Genomic DNA, 18,832 nt, shown 5'->3' on the forward strand with positions numbered 1-18,832 from the left:
AAATCATACAATCAAACCTAAATATGACTCCTTTTGCTTTTGCTTGTGCCTTCTTGGCCAATCAGAATCATTGTACTCCATCATCAACATAAAATCCCTTCAAATAGTGAAAAGAGCTCTCATGTTTAATTCAAACTTCTCATTTCCATGATAAATCCTCCATGTTCCTTTGGCCAATCATAACCTGGACTGAATGTGAGGCTCTTCCCTTTCTTGGTTGTCCTCCTCTGAATACTCTCCAGCTTATCAACGTCCTTGAAAACGGTGTCCAGAACTGGACAGACTATTCTAGATTTGCTAAAGCTCAGGAAATTAGAGAAGAATTCCCTTCTCTCTGACACCTTGCATTTCATAAAGAAGTTTTAAAAAAAACCTCACTTTTTTGAGTACCATATCATAATGTTGATATTTATTTTGAAATACTCTCAGATATTTTTAAAATATTTTTTAAATAAGCTACTTTAATACCATTCCTGTTCTAGTGTAGATTTGCACTTTTGGGGGTGGGGGTTATAATCCAAGTGTAAGACTTTATATTTATTTCTTTTATATTTAATCCTATTCCATTTATATACATTATTAGTCAGTCAAGATGTTTCTTCAACTCAACTCTTTTATAATGTTTTGGGGTTTTTAGCAGCTTTTGTTACATGAAAATCATTTAAGAAAATCATGTTTGCCTTAATTTACATTATTTACAATAAAAATGCCCATGATCAAAAGTAGAACCCTGTGGAACCTCACTACCTTTAATTTGACATTGAATAAATGACTGCCCTTTGGGTTTGGCTGCTTAACTCAACTCAACAACTGGATATGTAATCTCATTAATATGATTTTTCTTTCTCCAGTAATTCAGTGTCCAACTGATTCATGCCTACCCATCCTATGGGACTTTTGTTTATGTCCTCCTATAAGTTTGCCATATGAGCTATATCCAGAGTGGTGAAACCCTCCACACTTTATCCTAACATCACAAGTACAGCAGTGGAACACTCTGGCTATTTGTCATCTCTTACCCTTGCCATTTGAGGAGCCCATCTTCTTCTTGTGCAAATAGTTCCTTTTTCATGGCTTATAATCTCAATTTTTGGTATTCCCTAATAAATTATATGTTCCAACATACTTATCCCCAGCATGTGTTTCTCAATTGATTTTTATGACATATCCATTTTCAATTCTTTATATATTGTTTTTTAAAATATCTCGAAGCCCTATAATGATTCTGGAAGAATATTTGTATTAAAGTCATAAATCTCTGTTTCTAGGTGAATCTTGGAGGCATTAAAGTAAATTCGACATTCCCTATACCATTTCCTCCTCTGATTTAAATTTGAACCCAGCTTATTTTTTAATTTGTGCTATCCATACTTAACTGTGTTATATCTGAATATCTCTATATATCTATCTATTTATCTATCATCTATATATCTATTTCACATATCTCTCATCTATTATCTATGTACCTATCTAGGTACATATAGATTCATATAGATTGACCATATATATATATATATATATATATATATATATATATCCATACAATCTAGATATAGATAAGATTGAATTTATCTAGGATAAATAGATTACTAGATAGATAGAATTGGAATTAAAGTTCAGTTATCTAAAAGCAAGTTACAATCTGTGCAATATAATTTCTTCATCTATAATCATTACAGTGAGGAGGGTCAAATCAAATTCTTTTGAGTGGTTATAGATCTCTTTCAGGAGGCTTTGCAGGGGTGGATGGAGTATGACAGCTAGTGACAAATTCATTTTCTTAAAATGTTGACATCCAGTGGAGTCTGGACAGATATGTGCTGGAGATATTTAGGGTGATTTACTCTTTGTGTAGGGGTTAGACTAAATGAACTTTGCATTAGTAAGATTTTATGAAACATTGCTATGTCTGCATTTTCAATGAAAGTGAGACTAAAGCCTCATTCACTTTGATTCCATATGTTGAATGACTATTATTTTGGTCCTTTATATCCATCAAGCAATTATGTCCTGTTACCAGAGTTCTGACAAGTGAATTCCTATGGCGCCACAAAAATAAAATTAAGTTGCCAGTAAAGAAATATGTATTCTCCATATACTCCCTGTTCCATCACTAAATACTTTTATTTCCTTAGGTGACTCAATTAACCTCCTCTGAGCCTCAATTTCCTTATTTATAAAATAAAGTGATGAGAATCCCTGAACAGCTTATATTAGCTGTTTCTATAGAATAGCATTGGAAATAGTTCTCTTTGTGTGTAAATGTGTGTATGTGAGAGAGACAGAGACAGAGACAAGAACAGAGATGGAGCAAGAGAAAGGGGGGGGTGGATAAAAGATAGGAAAGAGAGACACTCAGAGATTTGTTTCTCATTCTCCTCCTCCATTATTTATTTTAATTCATCTAAGTGGAAAATGCTGATCCCCAAGGAAATGAAGAGAGGGAATTACACACTGGTGACTGAATTTATTCTTTTGGGATTAACCGATCGTCCAGAGCTACAGCCAATCCTTTTTGTGCTATTTCTAGTAATTTACCTCATCACTGTGGGAGGGAACCTTGGAATGATGGTGTTGATAAGGATAGATTCCCGCCTCCACACTCCTATGTACTTCTTTCTTGCTAGTTTATCATGCCTAGACCTGTGCTATTCCACAAATGTCACCCCCAAGATGCTAGTCAACTTCTTATCAGAGAAGAAAACCATTTCATACCCTGCTTGTTTGGTTCAGTGTTATTTCTTCATTGCCATGGTGATTACTGAATATTACATGCTAGCCGTAATGGCCTATGACAGGTACATGGCCATCTGTAACCCCCTGATCTACAGCAGCAAGATGTCAAAAGCTGTCTGTATTCGCCTGATTGCTGGTCCATACATCTATGGGTTCCTCAGTGGTCTGATGGAAACCATGTGGACATATCGTTTGACTTTCTGTGGCTCCAACATAATCAACCACTTTTATTGTGCTGACCCACCCCTCATACGACTCTCATGCTCTGATACCTTCATCAAAGAAACATCTATGTTTGTGGTTGCGGGATTTAACCTCTCCAACTCTCTCCTCATCATCCTTATCTCCTATATCTTCATTCTCGTTGCCATCCTGCGAATGCGTTCAGCAGAAGGTAGACGCAAAGCCTTCTCTACTTGTGGGTCTCATCTCGTGGCAGTGACTGTGTTTTATGGGACCCTATTTTGCATGTATGTTAGACCACCCACTGATAAATCAGTGGAACAGTCAAAGATCATAGCTGTTTTCTATACCTTTGTGAGCCCCATGTTGAATCCCATCATCTACAGCCTAAGAAACAAGGATGTGAAAGAAGCTTTTCGTAAATTGGTCAGAAAAAATGTCCTGTCTAAATAACATAGGTTATTTTGATACTCTGAAGTATCTATGATCTCATCAATTACAGTCTACAAGCTCTGCATTGGTACATATTGTAACCCAGCTTACCCTCCTCTGTCACTTTTTTATCAATGACTTTTCCTAAATTATCCAAAGATAGTTCTACCAATATGCTAAAGATCTTCCTTGGGTTCTCTGATATGAACACATCACATAGGCTATCCCTTTTTCGTCTATCATCTTATTACAGGGATGGTTAATTTCATTTAGTAGCCATATGTCCTTGACTCAAAAACTAGAATCAAAATAAAAACAATGTAGTATTTTTTACAAAACAAATAAAGTAAATATTTATGAAAATTGAGAATTGGATTTGACTTTGACATGGTTTATGCCCAGCATAACTTTACTTTGTTCCTAAACATATGCACGCACGCACACACACACACACACACACAGACACACACACACACACAAACACACACGCAAACACACACACAAACACTTTTGGTCCAATGGAAACAGAGCTGGCTCTGAAGTCATAATTCCTGGGTTTAATGCCTTTCTCTGTCACTTATAACCTATGTGACCTTAGATAACTTAGATAAGTCCTTTCACCACTATAGGACTCAGTTTCATTCTATGGCAAATGAGGGGGTTAAACTAGATGGCTTCTAAGTTCCCTTTGCTCTCTTAATCTATGATACTAGGTGTCACAGTGGAAAGAGCATTGACCTTGGACTCATGAGGACCTGAGTTCAAATCTAACCTCAGACACTTTATAGCTGTGTGACCTTGGGCATTCACTTAACCCTTTTTGCCTCTTCTTCCCCCAAATAATAAATTGATTATCCTGTCACATACATTTCAGGAAGAATGATAAAGAATTTAAAGTCAGAATATTTGGATCTGAATCAACACTCTAATACTAGCAGCTTGAGCTTTCATAAGCTATTTCTCTTGGCCTTGTTTTCCTCATATGTAGAATGAGTAGATTATTATGTAACAGCAAAGGCAGGAATATATCTTGATCAAGACCATTATTTCAAGGTTTCCCTGACTCCTTCAACAGCGATAAGGTAAATCACCAGAAACAACACAAAGCAAATGGGCTATAGCTCAACCCTATTCATAAATGCAAAAATTACAATGTCACTCTCCAACATGTGATTTCTTCCAAGAGTTTCCTTAGAAGGCTGCATTTTCCACATAGATGGGTTTTATTTTTTAAACAATTTTGTTAAGTGAGTTGAAATAAATTATTTCAATGAGTTTCAAAGTCCCATAATGCTCTAAGTACAGTTTAAGGATAAAGAACATGTGCTTAGCATTCAAGAACTGGGAATGTACATGTATACATTGGGTTAGAGGTGGAAACATAAGGCCTGGGGGTCCAAATTTCCTTTTTAATAATGTGGACAGTGAGTACTGTTCTGCACCTTTCCCTAAAGCTTAGGAGGAGTTTTCCTACAATTGCCTAGTAGAGGACAAGCCCAATGCCCTCAGGTTTCCCCCTGATGATGGAGACAGGAATCATGGGAATGCTTCCCTTCATCTCCTCTGAAAAGACACAGCTTCTAACACCAGGTCTTTCAATAATTAATACTGTCCTTGAAAAAGCCCTAAATGAATATTTCAGAAGGAAGAAAAATGAAGCCCAGAGAGCTGAAAAAAAATCTATTTCCTGTCTTCCTTAGTCTCCTGGAAGAACCAAATGGCATAATGTATGTGAAAATATTTTGAAAATTACAAAAGTTCTAAACATAATGTTATTATTATTTCTTGCATTTGGGGGGAAATTTAGAAGGGAAAAGTATTTATTTGTCTTTTGTAAGACCTGGTATTTCAAGAGACTACTGAAACAAAAGTAATGTCTAGTCTGATGGCTACCTTGGGCACTGAGAGCTTGGGACTTGCTTACAGTCACACAGACAATCTGCTGTCCCAGTGGATTGAAAGGGAAGTATTTCTTATTTTAAGGAGTGCTCCCTCTCTCTGTAGGCTCATGGAACAATCCAGAAACCACCATTTCACATCAAATGACCCACAGATTCCAGAAATCAAGAGAAGAAATGAAGGAAATGTGTTCACACTACAGATTCTGCTTAGATTAACAGCCTTGAACAGGGATGAATATAATGTTTGATGCTACTTCCTGAAATGTCACAAAGAAGTTGCAACAGGCAGCATATCTATTGCATTTTAATAAGAAATTTTGTTCTCATTTAATCACAATAACTGAAGGGCCTGTCAGGGTCTGGGTCAGTCATATCATTGGTAAAGGGAACATCCAAATGAGGAAGCTTAAGAAGACACTTTCTCTGCAATTTAGAATCTTGGAGCAGTGGTGTCAGCTCAAACAGAACCAGGATCACTGAACTGTACATAAGGATTCTTGGAGCTGGCATACCAACTTAGAAAACTATATGCTAACATTATCTATGTTTTATTTAATTTTAATTTATTTTGTTAACTATTTCCAAATTACATTTTCATCTAGTTTGACATCTCTGGCCTAGATCACTGAGGGGATTAGTGAGTTGTTCATGGTCACATATTCAGTCTATGTCAGAGGGAGGACTTACCTCAACTCAGGTCTTATAAAACAACAATATGCCACACTACCTATCTTACAGAATTGCTCATCTTCCATATAGATGCATCCATATTTATAGTTACAGGATTTAATATCTTCAACTCTTTCCTCACCTTCCTCATCACTTTTATTTTCATTCTAATTGCAAGCTTGTAAAAGTGTTCAGTAGAATGCAGGAACAAAGGGTTCTTTATATGTACGTCCCATCCCATGCCAATGATGTGCTTTGTGGAACTTGATTGTGTATATATGTTGAACCATCATTCATAAGTCAGTGGAGCAATCTAAAAACATAGGTGTTTTTTACACCTTTGTGAGACTCATGTTGAACCCCATTATATACAGTCTAAGGAAGGAAGTTATGAAAGAATATTTCTGAATTGATCAGAAAACCTATTTATTATTTAAATAAAATAGGATAACAGTTATAGCTACGTATATTCCCATATGGACATCTAGCTGTATCTGATGTAATATGTAATAAGCGTTTATACATGTATATATGGGCAACCAGGTGGTACAATGAATATGGGAAATGAGGCTTGGGGTCAGGAAGACTCATGTAAAGCATGAGTTCAAAGTTAGCTGCAGACAACTACTATATGAGTAACCCTGGGCAAGTCATTTAACCCTGTTTGCCTCAATTTCTTTATCTGTAAAATGAACTGGAAAAGGAAATGGCAATCTACTCCAGGATCTTTGCCAGGAAAGCCCCAAATGGGGTAATGAAGCATCAGACACAACTGAAATAAATGAATAACACACACATATGTATGTATATATGTATATGTGTACATACTTATATAACACTTATTTCTGTGAAACATTTTATACACATTACTTTCAGCTCATCCTTACAACAACCCTTCAGGGTAGATACCACAGGGATTGTTATTTCCCTTTTACAATGAACAACTTGAAATAAGATATGTCTGAACTAACCTGAGAAGCATTAGATAAATTTTCACCTTCAAACAACGTAAAGCCATGCTTAATCTGCTTGCCCCATTCCCTTTAATTTGAGTAAAGTAGAGCTAACAGATCTATAAATGTGTGCCTTGATCTTTGATGTAACTAGGTTGCTCTCCATTCCCCTCATTTCATAACAGAGGAAACTTTTTGCTCACCATGCTGATTGGGAAGAAGTCAATAGCATCCTCTTAATGATCTAGAGAGCTGCAAGAAACCTAAGAACCCACCTTTCATTTTGCAGCTGAGGAGACTGAGGCTGTTTGATGTTATTACATGTCCAATGTCATTTACATAGAAAGCATCAGAAATAGAATTTGACCCAGTGGTGTTTTGAGATGGGCCAGTAAGGCAATATGGTGTCACTATCAATTTATTTGTTTATCAGGGTTATTATTGGAGACTGAATTAGATTCACCAAACTTTCCAGGTACTGTCCATGTCTTAGGCAGAGGTTATACAATAACAAAAGTGAAATAATCCTTGTATTCTTGGAGTTTATATCCTAGAGTGGAAAATGGCACCTATACATCTACGTAAATAGAAGAGATCAATATAGACATAGATGTAGATGCATGTGCTTGTATATAAAGTGCCAGCTTTTAAATATAAATGTGTTGTTCTACATCCTACCCCCAACCAAAATGTCATTTTTATTGATGATTGCTTTGCTTTTATTTCTATAGAAATTGAGCTCAGATGGAAAGATCCAAAATAAAACACATTGAAGTTCTACGGAGATTGGCTGATTGTCCTGAATTGAAGAATATCTTCTTTATGGTGTTGCTAGGGAATTACACACTCTCTCTAGTGGACAATCTTGGGATGACTGTACAGATTAGTACTGACTACAGTCTTCTTGCCTGGGCCTACTTTCTCATCAATAACTTGGCAATTGAAGAACTGCACTGCTACTCAAATGCAATCTCCAAGATTTTGGTGAATATTTTATCTGAAAATATACCCATCACCTTTCCTGGCTACTTCCTAACGGGCTATACTTACATCACCCTGCTTCTTCTGCATTATATCTTTGCTACAATAGCTTACAATAAATGCATGGTGACATACAAGGCAAGCACATATAGCATCATCCCCAAAGGGATCCACATTTGTCTGTTTTCTGCTTTTTATATGCAATGTCTCATACATGGCTTGGTTTAACCATGATTGATATTGAATTTGTTCTTTGCAAACACAGTAGCATGAACCAGTACTTTGAAGCTCTTACCATAAAAATAAAATAATACCCTAAAATGTCAGACCAAAACCAAAACAATGACAATGGCAGTGATGACAACAATAAAATGTGCTCCAGTGGATTTTTGCTTCTTCCAGTTTGTTCAGGAGCACTGTAGTTATCCACATATTCATCTCCTGCCATTGTGTGAATGGAACATTCTGAGGGAAGGAAAAAAAAAACTTTTTTTAAACCTAAGAGGTATCACATGAAAATGGAAATAACATTTGAGTTGGACGTAAGAGACTTTTGTTCAGATCTTTTCTTCGTTTCTTAGGATCCTAGATTAACAATGAGAAGGAATCATAAATAGCATTTAGTTTAAGCTTCTTAGTGGACAGATGAGGAAAACAAAGTACCATGTACTTAAGTGGCTTGTCCAAAATTACCAGGGTAGCTAATTGCAGAGCTGGACTTTGAATTCATGTCCTGATGCTCCAAATCTGGTGATCATGCCCAATGTTATACAATAATTTATAGTATCCAAGACTTGCTTTCTCATCTGTAAAATGAGCATAATCATACTCGCATGAGCAAGGGTTGTTGTCAGGATGAAAGGAGATCATGGAAAGTATTTGTTAACTCTAAAGCATTTCATGTAGTGATGATAATAATATCTAACATTTATATAGTGCTTCAAGGATTTCAAAGTGTTTTTACATACTTGCATTATCTCTCTTGAGCATCACAGCAACCTTGGGAAATGGGTGCCATTATCCCCATTTTACAGAGGAGGAAACTGAGAAAAGGGAGATTAATTAAATTTCCCAGGGTCACATATCAAGTAAGTGTCTAAGTCAGGATTTAAACTTAGAATTTCCTGGCTTCAAGGTCAATACACTCTTTCATCTAACTTCCTCTAGAGGATATGTCAATCATCATCATCACTTAGGAGACAAAATGTTTGGGCTACTTTATTCATAAGGTACATTCAATTTCTAATATTTTATGAGTCTATGAGTTTTCTATTTCGATGTTGTGACCACTGGACTTAAGAGTCAGTGATGCACTCAACAAGCATTTATTAAGTGCTCACCATATATCAGGAACTGTGCTAGGTACAAGGGATAATAAAAAAAAAAGACAGAACATAGATCTTGCTCTCAAGAGAACCCAGGTTAGAATCCTAGCTCTGTAACTTACTGTCTATCAAGGAGGCAGCTAGGTGGCACAGTGGATAAAGCACTGGCCTTGGATTTAGGAGGACCTGAGTTCAAATCTGATCTCACACACTTGACACTTACTAGCTGTGTGACCCTAGGCAAGTCACTTAGCCTTCATTGCCCTGCAAAAACAAACAAACAAACAAACCAAAAAAAGATCAAAACTTACTGTCTATGTGACCTTTGGCAAGCTATTCTCTCTGGGCCTCAGTTTTCTCACTTATGATAGAATAGAACAAGAAAATCACTAACACCCTTTCCAACTCTAAAGCTATTATGCAAAATGTAATAATATATCCTAGAAAACATGAACTAAATAAAAAATCATAGGCAAAGTGTGAGATGACTATTTATTGGTCAGTAATTTTACAAATTCCTGAAGTATATTTAACATCATAGATCATTCTAAAATCAAGATTCTCCAAAATTTTTATCTCAGTATGCCATTACACTTAAAAAATTACTGATTACCCCAAAGATAGTCAGTTTGGGTGGGTTATATCTATCAATATTTACTAAATTAGAAAATAAAAGGTCAGTATTATTATGAAAATAGTTTTCTTCTTAAACATCCCCTGAAATAGTCTCAAGAAGCACTGGTCTACAATTAGAAGGGGTACTTTGTCCTTGATAGATGAATGGATGAACCATCCTACCATATCTGGTGCTCAGTGAAATGAGCTAAGAAACAGTCTGTAAGACAGTTAATCTACAATCTATCACCAGAAGTTCTTATACTTTGCTGGTACAGAACAGAAGGTCCTAGGACTATCACAGAGCAATGAGGCAGATAGGAAGATCATCAGTGGAGGCTCCAAGGCTTGAATAAAACAATTTTTCACAAGTATGGTGAAGAAATAAAGTTATAATGTAAAAAGAATTAGCATAAACCATATCTCACAAATAATTTAATGTTGTGTTGTCCGTAATATTTATAAGCTAGTCTACTTTTTCTAATTTTTTTTTCTATTTGGCATAGAAAATCCCTCTTCATCTGGAATGTGAAGTAAATTCTCAAGAACTGACATAAGGATCAATTTAAATGTAATAGCTGGGGCCTTTTCATGCCAAATTTTAGTCACAGAGAACATTTGATCATAATAAGGATTTCTATGGACATAAAGCACCCCTCCTCTGTAGCTTGTCAACAAGTTCATCTCTATTTTAAATGGTGCATAGATGCATTTTCCGTTCTAGTTCTCTATAATAAAAAAAATTATATAACTGAGGTTTGAAACGCGGTTTTAACTCATGGTAGGTATTTCATGAAAGCATTATTCCCATTTTACAGAGGATGAAACTGAGATAAAAGGTTAAGTGACTTGCCCATGATTACATATCTAGTGTTTGAGGAGGAATTCACTTCCCTACTGATATGTATCATTGCATGTATTGCATCTCTCTGTACTCGATAGGTTATATGAAAGAAAACACTGCTTATATTGTCTTTCTAAGATTCACCAAATTACGAAGGCCATTTGACAAGGATGTCTCCTAAAACACACCTAACACATAGTAATGCAGAATCATTCAATTTACCATCATTGATTAAGTGGCTTGTATGTGTCAGGGGAAAGAAGCAATCCTTTCTTTCAGTCAGCTTACATTCTAAAGAAGAAACAACAAGAGGTGCATAAAGAGATATATAAAGAACAAATAAAAAGAGAATAAAATGCAAATAAATACTCATAAGAGGGAATCCAACATTTTCCAAGGCAGCCCTTTCTACTCACTTTTGGATAGCATTGCATAGAGCTTTTTCCTTATATTGGATAAAAATTTGTCTTGGAACTTTCAACTCAGTATTTCTTGAGTGTTCAGACTTTAAGTAGAGTTAATCCTGTCCTCTATTTCACAGATGTTAAAATACTCAAACATGACAATCTTGGCCATTCTCCCTCTACTCCTGCCATCTTACTGACACTTCAAAAGCATCCATAATATTCCTGTAGATGTTATTTATATGTAGTACTGTCTTCACTCCCTCTTATAGTGCTCACTTTACTCTAGATACACTGAAGACTTTCATGATTTTTATTAAAATATATTACTCAGAACTTATCATAATATTCTAGATTACAAACTCTGGCCAGAATAGAATAGAGAGGGATTAACATGACTTCTCTCCTGACACTGTGGCTGTCCTAAAGCATAGCACTGCCATTTCTGATGTGTATGCCTTATAGATTTATGTAGATATACCTTCCCTATATCTCAAGGAGATCAGTTTATACTTAGGGGAAAAATAGAATATATATTGATTTCAATGAAAATGTATACAAAATATAATTAGATCTATTGGTGGTAGGAAGGATTAATGTCTGGGATGATTTATTGTTGTGTTATTGCATCATGTCTGTCTCTACACGACCACATAGTCCATTGTAGTTTTCTAGGTAAAGATAGTGAAGTGGTTTACCATTTCCTTCTCCATTGTGTCCCCATTTTACAGATGAGGAACTGAGGTGAATAGGGGTTGTGACTTTCCCAGGCTCACACAGCTAGTAAATGTCTGAGGCTGGATTTGAAGTCAAGTCTTCTGTAGCAGACCCAGTGCTCTATCCACTGTGCCACCTAACTGCCCTTAGCTGGGGTGAGTAAAATAGGTCTTTTGGAGAAGATGGAACTTGAGTGGAATCTCACATACAACTAGAGATTTCAAAAGGCAGAGATAAGGAAGAAAAGGAGTTGATTAATGGAAAACAATCAGTACTAAAGTAGAGAAGTGGGAGATGCAATTGCATATAGGAGAACAGGCCAGTTTGAAGGGGTGTGTGAGAGGGGGAAACACGAGGTCATATTGGAAAGATAAGCTGGACACAGATTCTGGAGGACTTCAAATAATAAATATAGGAGTTGGGTTTTTAGCCCAATCACAAAAGGGAAATATTTGAAGTTTTAGGGAGGGGAATATGTTTACACACACAGACATATGTCTATGTGTGTATATATGTATGTATGTATATAAGTATATATATATATGTGTGTGTGTATACTATCATGTATATTAAATTATGTTGTTTTGTATTATTATATACTATATAATTTATGCATATGTATATAATTTATGAATTTGTACATAGTTTTTATCATAAATTATAGTAAAGATACATGAAGTACTTAATGACAGTTTACTCTGTAAGAAGCACCAGGGATATGAAAACAAAAATAATCTTTGTCCTCAAGCTTACATTCTAATGATGAAGAAAACATATACATAGAAAAATTTAAAACAAACCACATGGTAAATAGATGCACCCAAGGTAAAAAGAACTGGGACATGAGGAAGACAAAGAACCTAGTTCCCTTGCTAAATTGTTATTCTGTCAATTAAAAATCCCCATGGATGATTAGAGGAACATCCCTTTAATTGTTACAGTTCAGTATTTCAGAGAAATTCTTTGGGGAGAAAGGTTCAGCTCTATAAAACCAGACATAATGCTTCCTTCCTTCACAGGAACTCCTTGGAAGTAGCTGTCAATCTTCCACAGGCCAGTATGCATATAGCAGAGATTAGGCCAGACAGGTACCATTGCCGGTTCTGATGTTCCTCCTGTTCCAGCAGAAAAACTTGAGGTTAGTGATTGTTTAGTGATGAGGTAGAAATTGCCATCATTTCATAGAATTGGAACTAGGGTTACCCACAGAGGACCAGTTTTTACATCCTCCCTTTAGTACTTACTACCTTGGGTAAATCCGTTTTCTCTGAACTTGAGTTTCCTTTTGGCTAAAATGAGGGAGTTGAATTAGAGGGTTACTAAGAGTCCTTTCTAGATCCTATTTGCATGTTCCTAAAAGAAGAGTTGGTTACACAAGTATGTGTAGGGTGGTAGTACTGTTAGAACCCCTTTGCCCTCAAACAATTCACAGTCCTAGATGATTAGGTCTGAAAAGGTCCTTAGATATCTAAAAGTTTCCCCTCACCTCCTCACTTGACCATGGAGATAGTAGGCTCTAAAGAGAAGAAATTTGCCTAAGGTCAATGCAGGATCACTAATGAATTGAAGTATCCTTGAGGTTCATTAACACACTACCCTTTTCTATAACACACCCAAACTTTTTCATTTTTACACCTTTCAGTAGGTATAATGTCAGTGATGCATAATTTAATCTTGCAGTAGTGGTGTTGTGGGTTGGGGAGTACAGAGTATGTGTATGTGTGTGTATGCATATATATATATATATATATATATATATATATATATATATATATATATATATATATATATATATATATATATATATATATATATATATATATATATATAAAAGAATTAATATGTCTTAGTATTTCTAGAAAATAGTTTTACATCATGGACCTCTTGAAAGGGCTTTGGGTACCCTTAGGGGTCTCTGGACAATATTTTGAAAACTTCTGTTATAGTGTCTTCTAAAAAACTTAGATTCTCTTAGAAAAAAACTTTCCTGAATGAAAGGTCACATTTTGGCCTCACTCATCCACCTAAAATGTATATTTGAAACTAGTAACATTAACATAATGCCAAAGATTGTATTCATATTAGAAAAACGAAAAACAAAAAAAATACACTTGACCTGATTTAATTGGTGAAGTAACATACTACAAGGAAAGGAGTACTCTCTCTCCCCCTTCCTCTCCCTCTGCACCCCCATCTCCTAATTCCTTTTCCCCTCCTGCCTCCCTCCTCTCTAGTAACTATCAACCCACACAGTTCTGCATAACTGAATAATTTCAGAGACAGAGACAGAGACAGAAAAATACAGTGGTAAAGAAATAATAAGAATAGGAGAAAGATAAAAATAAAGAAAAGAAGGAATGTAATTTATATATAGCTGTTCTCAAGCTGGCAAACTACATAATCAAACTTTACAAAAATCATCTTAGGTAGTTACTCTGCACATCTTATTTTCTCCATTTTACCCATGATGAATTGGTGTGACACACAACCAGGAAATATCAAAGACAAGATAGGAATCTCAGTCATTCTGATTTCTAGTCTAGTTATGCCATACTTCCTCAAGGAAGGAAAGAAGGAATAAAGTGGACAGAGAAAAAATGAGAGGGAAGAAGTGAGAAAAGAAGGAAATGAGGAGGAAATGATAAAGTTGGGAGGGAGAGAAAATGGAGGATTTATCTAGAATACTTAGGTTGCCACCATAGCACCATTAGGTGCTAGGGACAGATGAGAAAGATGGGAGAGTCCATCACAGCCCACCAGAGCTCGTAGCTTCCTACTGGCCTCTCTTTTCTCATTTTGTAGCCACCACTAAACAATGTGACATATGATGCAACCAAGTACATTAAAGCTTTTCATTTTTCTCATGTACCTACAATGCATTGCATTGCGTTGGATAGTTCTGGTTTCAAATGTGTATTTGATATAGATGAGTGGGGCCAAAATACAACCTTCCTATTCAGGAAAAGACTTTCTATGGGAACCTGTCTTTTAGGTAGAAGATACAACATCAGAAGTTCTTATTTTTGAGGGGGGACAATGAGGGTTAACTGACTTGCCCAAGGTCACACAGCTCATAAGTGTCAAGTGTGTGAGGCCAGATTTGAACTCAGGTCCTCCTGAATCCAGGGCTGGTGTTTTATCCACTGTGCCACCTAGCTGCCCTTATCAGAGGTCCTTAAAACATGATCCAGGAAACCCTGTGAGTACCCAAGACCCTTTCAAGAGTTCCACAAGGTCAAAAATATTTTTCCTAATAATATTAAGTCATTTTCATTTCTAATACAGTAAATACTTAGGGATGTAGCTCATACAAACAGAAACTCCCTCTGGGGTCCTCAATAGTTTTTAAAAATACAAAAATGCTGCAAGTCTGGCCCCAAAATCTATCTTGTAAGAATAGAAACCGTTCAGAGAAGGTAGTTGTTCATCATATGCTGAGACAACTCCACTGAAGTGTGGCTTTAGCTTTCCCAGAATAGCCAGTCCCAGTGTTAAATTAGTCATTCCTGCCTCCTTGCATTTGTAAAGGCCCTCAAAATGTAGTATAAAAGCATTAGATTTGGAGTTAAGAGAATGGGACTCAGATAAGTTACTGACTAGCTACATGATCTTGGACAAACCTTTACCCTCTCCGCCCTTGGTGTCCTCACCTATAAAATGGAGGGTTGGACTAGATGGCTTAGTTTTAGGATAGTATTTTTAAGAACACACACAATTTATAATTTATAATTATTATTTTAGTAATTAGGATAATAAGTAAAACTAATTTTATTAAAATATAATTATCAAAATATTGAAAAAATAAGGACTTCATGTTAAGAATTTAATCGTAGAATATAAATTCTTTGAAGGCAGAGTAGTGTCCTTTAAAAAAAATCTGTGTAACTTCTGAACCTGGTAGAGTGCTTTACACATAAACAGCACTTATTCAATGTTTGTGGAATTGTATTAAGGATATATGTGTGTGTTTATACATATTGTAAAATACACACTCCTGTATACATGTATGCATATACATATACATATACATACATACATACATATATATATATATATATATATATATATATATATATATATATATATACACACACACACTCCTTTGTAGAAACATAATTTTATTAATATCGTTTCAGTCTTCTGTGAAAATAAAAGTGGAACTGGTCAGCTGGAGAGATTCTACTCCATTTTGGACCAAGTTAGACACATCACAGGTAACTTCCTACCTAGGATGATAAATTAACATAGGCCCTAAAGAAAACTGAATTTTATGCCAGAAAATATGGGTTTAAATACCAAGGCTGACACTTTCCAGCTATGTGACAGTGGAGAAGTTTATCTTTAATTCTGAACCTCAGGGTTTTGTTTTGTTTTGTTTTTATAAATTTTTATTATGTTTTAATATCATCTTCCCTAACCATGTCCTGGGGTTTTGTTAGGCATCAAAGAGACAGGTTACATAAAGTAATGTTTTAAGTGCTATATGAATGTGAGCAGACATTTTTAGCTCATAAAATAGAACCTTTTTTCTGATTAAGGGAGAGGCACAGTCAGATTTTTCCTTTGTTTGTTGTTTCTTTAGGTGTGCAACCAGGGCTAGAGTTTACAGTCAAGTAAGGCCTGAAGCAAGAAGGAAGAAGAAGACAAGGATTTACTTAGTGCTTACTACAGCTAGGTAGTGTGCCATATTGTCCTGGACAGGAGACACATTGTGGAATAATACAAGGTAAAGTACATTAAGTGCTCTGTGAACTAGGTTCTAGTCTTAGCTCAGTGTGATAAAGGGACAGTCACATATCCTTTCCCCCTGCCTTGGTATCTTTAGCCATACAGCGAAAATTCTATTTTTTTCTGCCTCTAATGGTCCATAATATTAGAGGCTGCTATGATGTACCATCTAGAACAATTGCCTAAAGTAAGAAAAACTTCACTTGAATCCCAGCGCTGGTCCTTGCTAGCAGTGTGACTTTGGTGACCCATCTGAGAATTGGGGCTAATAATATGTGTGCTAACTACCTCACAGGACTGCCGTATCATGAGATAATGGATCTAAAGCAGTCTGTTAGCCAGTAAATAAAAATGTATTATATGTCCACTCTGTGTCAGACACCATATTAAACACTGGGGGTATAAAAGGTGGCAAATGATAATCCCTGCCTTCAGGGAGATTGTATTCTAGTGAGAGAATATTATAAGTTCCTACAATATAAATAGTATCTCCATTATCATTTTGATCACAGATTTTTCTGTTCCTTACCTGGGACTGTCTCTATAGATATTCAGGTTTAATTAAAATAAGAATGTACCTCTTAGGGGATTTGTGTTTTTGCCCGAGATATGTTGAGTCCATAAGAATCTAAATGACTGCCTTTGGAGTCTTTAGAGACTTCTGCCTGTCATGACTTCTAGAAAAATAACCCTTAAATGTTCTGCATTTGGACTAACTCTTCTTTGTTCAGAAGTACTAAAGGACTAGGCAATTTTGCTCTTCTACATAAAAAACCAGGACTTTCTCACAATGCAGAAAAAGGTAGACTCTTGAACACCAGGTGTCTTGTCCTCTGCTGTGTGTCGCTAACAACTCAGCACCCTCTTTATTTGATAGGTTCCCACACAAGGCTAGCATGCTTGAGTATGCCTGGCTTACAGAAGAGAGGAGAGATGGGGGAAAAGAGGCAAAGGAAACAGGGAAAGAAAATAGGAGAGAGGGTGGGAAGGAAGTTTTATGCTGAGGAGACCTACCAAGAGCTACCTACTGTTCCAGAGGATGGTGACTATTGTTTTATTTTTCTGGTTTCCATTTAACAAAAGTGTAGCACAGTATAGAGGAAGAGAAAAAAGATGGCTGTGCTATGAAGACAATATTTTAATATTTACTTTTAATAAATCTTGTAGCAGAGTCGAGGAGCCTGGATCTCATCTGGGGAAGTGATGAGTAGGAATGTCACAACAAATCCTCAGTTTATTCTCCTAGGATTGACCAATCGCCTGGAGCTTCAGGTCCTATTCTTTGTCCTCTTTTTAACCATCTACATCATTACTGTGGTGGGGAACCTTGGGATGATGGTGTTAGTGAGAATCACTCCCAAGCTTCATACACCCATGTACTTTTTCCTGAGTCACTTGTCTTTTGCGGATCTCTGTTTCTCCTCCAATGTGAGTCCAAAGATGCTGGAGACGTTCATAGTGGAGAAGGCCACCATCTCCTACTCAGCCTGCTTGGTGCAGTGTTACCTTTTCATTGCTTTGGTCCATGTGGAAATCTACATCCTGGCAGTGATGGCCTTTGACCGCTACATGGCCATCTGCAATCCTCTGCTCTATGGAAGCAAGATGTCCCCCACTGTCTGCACCTCTCTCATCTCTGTGCCCTATATCTATGGCTCCCTCACAGGCCTCATGGAGACCATGTGGACCTATAGCTTATCATTCTGTGGCCCCAATGAGATTAACCATTTCTACTGTGCTGACCCTCCCCTCATCAAACTAGCCTGTTCTAGTACTTACAACAAAGAACTGTCTATGTTTGTTGTTGCTGGGTTTAACTTTACCTTTTCCCTGCTCATCATTCTCATCTCCTACTTGTACATTTTCCCAGCTATTTTCCGACTTCGCTCTGCAGACAGCAGGCGCAAGGCCTTCTCTACCTGCGGGTCCCACCTGACGGCTGTTACTATATTCTATACAGCTCTTTTCTTCATGTATCTCAGACCACCCTCGGAGGCATCTGTGGAGCAAGGAAAAATGATGGCTGTGTTTTATACCACAGTGATCCCCATGTTGAACCCCATGATCTATAGCTTGAGGAACAAGGATGTGAAAGAGGCCTTAAGCAAAGAACTCTTCAGACTAGATCTCTCTAAATAAATCTATCATTTTTGTTTTTAGTATTTCAGAGATTTTAAAAATACTAAATGTTATCATACCACATGGTGTCATGGATCGAGGGCTTGGACTCAAGAGGAGGAGTGTGAACATTGTGCCTCTGGAACATACCAGCTCATGTAACCTCTTAGCATTCCAAGCATGTACATTAGGTTTTCTATGAAAAAAACATAGGCTTACTGTACAC

General features: G+C 36.5%; 1 protein-coding gene across 1 annotated transcript; it reads left to right on the forward strand.

Annotated features, from left to right (window-relative positions):
• The first annotated feature begins 2,433 nt into the window (after positions 1–2,433).
• Positions 2,434–18,627, forward strand: LOC122731312 (olfactory receptor 5M8-like). Its single transcript, XM_043971340.1, has 3 exons — positions 2,434–3,029; positions 17,285–17,290; positions 17,700–18,627. Exons 1-3 carry the CDS (start codon positions 2,434–2,436, stop codon positions 18,625–18,627), a joined length of 1,530 nt encoding a protein of 509 aa, XP_043827275.1.
• The last annotated feature ends 205 nt before the right edge of the window (positions 18,628–18,832 follow it).

The sequence above is a fragment of the Dromiciops gliroides genome, chromosome 6 (genome assembly GCF_019393635.1).
Source record: "Dromiciops gliroides isolate mDroGli1 chromosome 6, mDroGli1.pri, whole genome shotgun sequence".
Lineage (NCBI taxonomy): Eukaryota > Metazoa > Chordata > Mammalia > Microbiotheria > Microbiotheriidae > Dromiciops > Dromiciops gliroides.